The sequence below is a fragment of the Passer montanus genome, unplaced genomic scaffold (assembly GCF_014805655.1).
Source record: "Passer montanus isolate IOZ18808 unplaced genomic scaffold, ASM1480565v1 scaffold393, whole genome shotgun sequence".
Lineage (NCBI taxonomy): Eukaryota > Metazoa > Chordata > Aves > Passeriformes > Passeridae > Passer > Passer montanus.
The window spans coordinates 726-1,783 of NW_024368741.1; the positions used below are offsets into that span (position 1 = coordinate 726).

Sequence of the window (1,058 nt, forward strand, 5' to 3'; positions counted from 1 at the left end):
TCGTCACTTGTGCAGCACAAACTGAGGACCCTGAGGCACTGTGGGGCCAGGATAAAAGGCAGCCTAACTGGTGTCTCTCTCAACCACTTCTGTCATCTCCTTCTCCTTGGGAACCAAGTGAGTTGGAAGCCCCTTTCTCCTCCACCCTCTCCAAGAAGGCATTGGTCTTTCTGGCCCTTGTTTCTGCTCCTTGTTCCTCTGAGGAGTGTTCTGCTGTGGTGGTGGTGTGGGCAGAGGGGAGAGCGTGTGTTGTGGCCAGAGGCTGAGGCTGGGCTGAGGTGCTGATTTGCATCCAGGTTAGGCAGGAGCCCAGCTGGGCCTGGCTGAGCTGGGCAGGACCGTGCTGGGCTCAGGCAAAGGATGCCCAGGTTGGGCCTGCCCAGCCTGGAGCTGGGATGGCAGCAGGGGCCTTGTCCTGCTGGGGGTGCCTTGCGGGCTGTGTCTCAAGGGTGCGTGTGCCCTGCTTCCTCCCTTTCCTCTGTGCCAGGTGCAGCGCCAGGCTCAAGACATGTCCTGCTCTGAGAAGTGCCAGCAGTGCCGGCCCTGCGAGCCTTGCTGCCAGCCCGGCGGCCCCTGCCCGCTGGCCAGCAGCTGCACTGAGTGCTGTGTCAGGCAGTGCCAGAGCTCCCACGTGGTCATTCAGCCGCCTGCTGTGCTGGTGACCCTGCCCGGCGCCATCCTCAGCTCCTCCCCACAGAACACCGCCGTGGGATCCTCCACCTCTGCTGCTGTTGGCAGCATCCTCAGCTCTCAGGGAGTGCCCATCAGCTCTGGGGGCTTTGACATCTCCTGCATCACCAGCGGCTGTGGTGGCAGCACATGCTGTCGTCCCTGCTAGAGATGCTGACGCCCACATCCCCAGGCAAGAGCCTCTGGCAACTCGGAAAGTGATGATGGAATGAAAATGGAATCGAACACATTTGGATTTAAGGCTTTGGACTATTGTTTCGTTCTTCTCCTCCTCTTTTTGTCTTCTTTTCCATTACTGTCACCTCCACTCAATGCCAGCCTAGTGGTTCCTGCTGACTTGCTTCCCTTGGCAACCCAGGATGCTGCTG

General features: G+C 59.6%; 1 protein-coding gene across 1 annotated transcript; it reads left to right on the forward strand.

Annotated features, from left to right (window-relative positions):
- Positions 1-99: 99 nt before the first annotated feature.
- On the forward strand, positions 100-838 carry LOC120506547 (feather keratin Cos2-2-like). Its single transcript, XM_039718209.1, has 2 exons — positions 100-117; positions 488-838. The coding sequence occupies exon 2, from the start codon at positions 509-511 to the stop codon at positions 836-838; it is 330 nt and encodes a 109-aa protein (XP_039574143.1). The 5' UTR covers positions 100-117; positions 488-508.
- Positions 839-1,058: the final 220 nt, after the last annotated feature.

Bases quoted from the DNA above. Each gene is read 5' to 3' on its own strand.
- LOC120506547 (XM_039718209.1), top strand. From the start codon at position 509: ATGTCCTGCTCTGAGAAGTGCCAGCAGTGCCGGCCCTGCGAGCCTTGC.